This window comes from Loxodonta africana, chromosome 3, assembly GCF_030014295.1.
Source record: "Loxodonta africana isolate mLoxAfr1 chromosome 3, mLoxAfr1.hap2, whole genome shotgun sequence".
In the NCBI taxonomy this organism is placed as follows: Eukaryota; Metazoa; Chordata; class Mammalia; order Proboscidea; family Elephantidae; genus Loxodonta; species Loxodonta africana.
This window is the reverse complement of record NC_087344.1, coordinates 17,499,174-17,504,571: the sequence shown is the minus strand read 5'-3', so window position 1 is coordinate 17,504,571 and position 5,398 is coordinate 17,499,174. Positions and strand designations below refer to the sequence as shown.

Genomic DNA, 5,398 nt, shown 5'->3' with positions numbered 1-5,398 from the left:
TGACTGCTATGCCTTCTAACAGGAGTGTAAATTGGTTCTATCACTTAGGAAGACTTCTTTTTAACTACCAGTAGGAGAATAGGCACTCCACTATACACAATAACTTCACCCAAGCATGAAACTCTATTTCTACCAGGAGACATGTATGAGAATATTCCAACAATTTTATTCATAATGCTACAGGGTAGGACTTCCCAGCTCGAGACTAAGCCCTGCATAGATTCTTAACTTCTTCTTACCAAGAATGACCAGAAGAGGCTCAGAGATTCTACACAAACAAAGGTTCATTAGGGACAAGCAAAAGGCTCATGAGGGAGAGAGGGAGAGGGTTTCCACCTACACTAGCCTCCAGTCTCTCACTGAACAAAGGATTTCATAGGGCTTATAAAAGTTCTTAGGCAGGAAAAAGGCATTGTTTTTATTCATTAGATGGGTGGAGATTTCTAGGCGAAGGGGAGGGATTATGAAAATCAAATGCTCACACAGTTAGAATTCAACATGGACTTCCTTCCACAGGTTGCTGGAACCAAGATGGAGTCTGTCACAAAGGCTGCTGGGATGTCGATAAGGACTTATTCTGGGACGTTGTGTATGCATGATGCCTCTGGACCTTGGTTCAAGCCCAGCGAGGAGACTCTGTTCATGTTAGTCTCACGTGGAATGTCATTCATAGTCCACGCTGATCTTGACTGTGCATGCCGTGCACCTGGTGAGGCCTTAGAAAAACAACTCAGAAGCATTAGCAGTAATTTATAGCTGGTCAACCACACAGGGCCTTGAAATGTAGCCCCTTATCTTGTCTAAGCACCTAGTTTGTTAATCACAAGTACTTTTCCTGTGCCAGCAGCAAAAGTTCTGTGGTGCTCTGCACTTAGTTTTACATCCAGAGACTATTTAATTATAGCTGATTAAGCACAGAGGGCCTTGAAATGTAGCCCTTCTTTAATTCAGCCAGCCTGATCTCTTCCCTGTCTCAGTAATAGCAGAACACTAGTTATCAAAACTTCCATCAGCATCAGAAAGGATGACATTTAAAAGTATATGGCATTGAAAATAAACAAAAGGATACATCCAACAACAAGATTGAATCTGAAAAGCACACTGGGGAGAAAAGCTATCAAGGCACAAATTCATACATTAATACTAAAAGTTTAACAAGTTCAAAAAGGGACATTTAAGAAACTGTGTAAAAAAAACAAAAAAAAACCATTGCTGTCGAGTTCATTCCAGCTCATGGTGACCCTGTAGGACACAGTAGAACTGCCCCATATGGTTTTCAAGGAGTGCCTGGTGGATTCGAACCGCCGATCTTTTGGTTAGTAGCTGTAGCTCTTAACCTCTACGCAACAATGGTTTCCGATAAACTGTGTAGGGATACGTAAACTTGTGATAAAAAGATGTATTTAAATCTCATGAAAACACCAGTTTTGCAGAGCAAAAATTATCAAATAATGGCAACTTCATAGGATTCAACAGAATAGAAGGATATCAAAGAAAATGATAAATACAGAATTCAGGATCAATACAGAATTCAACAAAATGAGAAACAACCCAATCAAAAAACTGGCAAAAAACTTCAACAGATACTTCACCAAAAAGGATATACAAATGGCTAACAAACTCATGAAAAGATGCTCACAACATTAACCATTGTTGTCGTTGTTGTTAGGTGCCATCTAGTCTGTTCTTTTTTGTTTGTTTTTTAACCATAGCTATCCTAGTGGAATCGGATCCTAGTGGGGTTAAGGTGGTATCTCATTGTGGTTTTGATTTTCATCTCCCTAAATAGTTAATGTCCTCCACATATCTGTCAGTTTGGGGGTCATTAACTATTAAAAAAATTTCTTTTTTCTTTTTTTTTTTTTAGGGAGATGAAAATCAAAACCACAATGAGATACCACTTCATCCCACTGGGATAGCTAAGATTAAAAAACAAACAAACAAAATGGAAATAACAGTTGTTGGTGAGGATGTGGAGAAATTGGAACTTTCATCCGTTGCTGGTGGAACTGTAAAGTAGTACGGCCACTGTGGAAAAGTTCGGCAGCTCCTCAAAAATTAAACATATGATCCAGCAATAATCCTAGGTAAATACCCAAAAGAATTGTTGTAAGCAGGAATACAAGCAGAGACCAATATTCATTGCAGAACTATTCATGTTAGCCAAAGGATCCCAATCTTTTGGCTTTAGCCCAGAAAAAAAAGATTTCAGACATCTGACCTTCAGAACTATAAGACAATACATCCTTGTTGTTTTAAGCCACTACACTTGTAATTCGTTACAGCAGGATGAGGAAGCTAATGCATGGCATATGTCCCAAGTCATGCTGACGATGAAGAGAACGTCTTCTGGGTGACACATTGGAAATATCATCTCTCCATTACAAAGACACCAAGGAGAGGCGATCATTCTTCTGTATCTGGAAATGATCCAGGCACTGTTGCAGCCATTTGTGAACATCAAGGGAAAAACCTTAGGAGGAAGCCAGCACACGAGGGAGTAAAAAACACCCCAGTGGTTCTGTGCCTAAACTTACCCTACCTGTAAACTCTTTGTTAGGAAAGATGTTACTTGTTTTTATTGTATGTCCCTATTTTAGTTGAGACTTTTCCCTCTTACAACTAAAAGCATCCTCACTGATAAAGTATCTCAGATCTTCCCAAATTTTGCCAAAGATGTGAGCTAATATAATTATGCCAGCTTTATAAATAAGGAAAACTGATCTTAGAGGGTTGAAATCGATTTTTAAACATCACAGAGCTATCACAGAACAAGGGATTCAAACCAAGGTGGTCGGATTCCAAAGTTCTCACCGTTAACCATTACAGTCTCTGGTCTCCTGTTTTCAAAGAACTTGGTCAGACTTTATGAATCTCTCATTATTTACTTCTTTCTGGTATGTTCCAGCAGCTTAAGGCTAAAGCCCCGGCACGTCAATGGAAAGAGAATATTCTAGAGATGAGTTTCCTCAAAGCCCCTATCATGTCCTTGTTCCTCAGGCTGTAGATAAAGGGGTTCACCAGAGGGGTGACCACAGTGTACATTACTGAGGCTACTGCACTGTTCCTAGAGGAGTGAGTAGCTGCAGAACTAAGGTACACCCCAAAACCTGTTCCATAGAACAAAGAAAAAACTATTATGTGTGACCCACATATGGAGAAAGCCTTATACTTTCCACCAGCTGATGGCATTTTCAGGACAGAGGAGATAATTCGAGTATAAGAAAAAACTATCCCAGAGAGAGGAACAACACCCAAAGACTGGTCACTACATAGACCAAGAGGTTACTAATGAGGATATCAGAGCAGGCAAGCTCGAGAACATGAGCTAGTTCACAAAAGAAGTGGGGTATTTCCAGATCTGTGCAGAAGGACAGCCGCAGTGCCATCAGAGTGTGCAGCAGGGCATCAAGGACACCAATGAGGAAGGACAACAGAACCAGCAGCTCACAGAGTGTAGGACTCATAATGGCCGTGTACTTCAGTGGGTGGCAGATGGCCACAAATCTGTCATAAGCCATCATTGCTAGAATTCCATTTTCCAGTCCAGCAAAAGTCAGGACAAAGCAGATCCAGGTGAGGCAGCCTGTGTAACTGATGGATTTCCTCTGTGTCTGGGTGTTCGCCAGCATCTTGGGGATCGTGCTGGTGGTGAAACAGATGTGTACAAAGGACAGGTTGGAGAGGAAGAAGTACATGGGGGTGTGGAGGTGAGAGTCAGAGACGATGGCCAGGATGATGAGTAGGTTTCCAGCTACAGTGACCAGGTGTAGGGACAGGAACAGCCCAGAGAGGAGGGGCTGCAGTTCTGGACCCTCTGAGAGCCCCAAGAGGAGGAATTCTGTAGCGTCTGACAGGTTCCCTGGTGTCATGTTGTTGATAGGTCTGATAGAAAAGATGGAGGTGACAACAAAATCAAATGTAAGAAAAATCTTAATTTTTATTATCTGATCCTTTACAGAAGGACTTGCTTGATTAGATTTAGGTACAATTTTTGGCAAACATTCTTATGTACTTTCATTAGGACCCACATACTGACTGCTTCTCCTATTTTTTTTTAATGATAATTATTACCTGGAATCCATTAATTTATTGGGGTTTACAAAATGCTGATATTCTATTTTTTTCAATTATTGGCTGAAATACTCCCATAAAGAGGAAACCATATCAGTTATACATATTTCCTTCTGCTTCTCTTTCTCCTCTCTCCTCTCCTTTATTTACCTTTTATTCCCCTCACCACTTCTCCTCGTTCCCAAGTTTTTATTCACCACACATTCTTTGTCTAGGGGTCCCTGAGTGGTGCAAATCGTTAAGCACTGGACTACTAACTTAAGGATGGTGGTTCTAACCCACCCAGAATCTCCTTGGCAAGAAAGGGCTCATGATCTAACTCTGAAAAAAAAATCAGCCATTTAAAACCCTATGGAGCATAGTTCTGCTCTGCCAAACACTGGGTCACCATGAGTCAAAGCTGACTCATTGGCAACTAGTTTGGTTTCGGTTTGATATTCTTTGTCAAGTAGGGCTACTTGCTGAGAATAGAATAGGTACAAGACATTTTGCTCACCCTTAGGATTATAGCAGGACTTCCAGCAAATAATCAATCCAGGATGAAATTACTAAGGCTGTATTCCAGAACACAGGTTGGCAAAATTGAGCTTATGGGTCAAGTCCTGCTGGCTTTTGTAAATAGTTTTATTGAAAGACAGCCATTTGTTTCCACACAGTCCATGGCTTTTATGTGCTATAGCAGCAGAGTTGAGTAGCTGTGACAGAGGCCTAAAATATTTATTATCTAGATCTTTAAGGGAAAAATTTGCTTGATTAGATTTAGGTACAATTTTTGGCAAACACCCTATGTATTTTCATGAGGAAGCACATACTGACTGCTTTTCCTATTTTTTAACGATAAATATTGCCTGGATCCATTATGTTACTGGGGTTACAAAATGCTGATATTCTCATTTTTTTTTTCATTTATTGGCTGAAATACTTCCATAAAGAGGAATTTTCCCTAATCAAATATACGATTACCTTGAGGTACAGTTATTATAGGCAAAGCGGACTATACCTTGATTTCTGTATCCATCACTTTTTAAAATAGTAAATTAGTTCCCAGCATTATACAAAGGCAAACACTATATCATTATGAACTCTAGGATTGTAAATACGTTTGATGCATTTCAACTCATTTCAGTTATTATTCATATTAATTCTCAAATTTCCCCATCTTTGGCCAGTGGGAACTTCTTCACCTTGCTTCCTGAGTCCTTCTGAAATGAGCCTAGCAATCTCATATCTCCCTTAACTTTGGTATGAAAGATGTTCTAGGCCCATCTTATGCATTTCCTATCCCAGATCTTGAACCAACCATTTCTCCAGGAAGCCATGGTTC

At 40.1% G+C, this 5,398-nt stretch overlaps 1 protein-coding gene across 1 annotated transcript; it reads right to left on the bottom strand.

Annotated features, from left to right (window-relative positions):
- Positions 1-2,934: 2,934 nt before the first annotated feature.
- Positions 2,935-4,854, bottom strand: LOC135230873 (olfactory receptor 7G3-like). The gene is given in 2 exon segments (XM_064283109.1): positions 2,935-3,260; positions 3,263-4,854. Coding segments are annotated over 2 exon segments (936 nt in total). The 5' UTR covers positions 3,873-4,854.
- Positions 4,855-5,398: the final 544 nt, after the last annotated feature.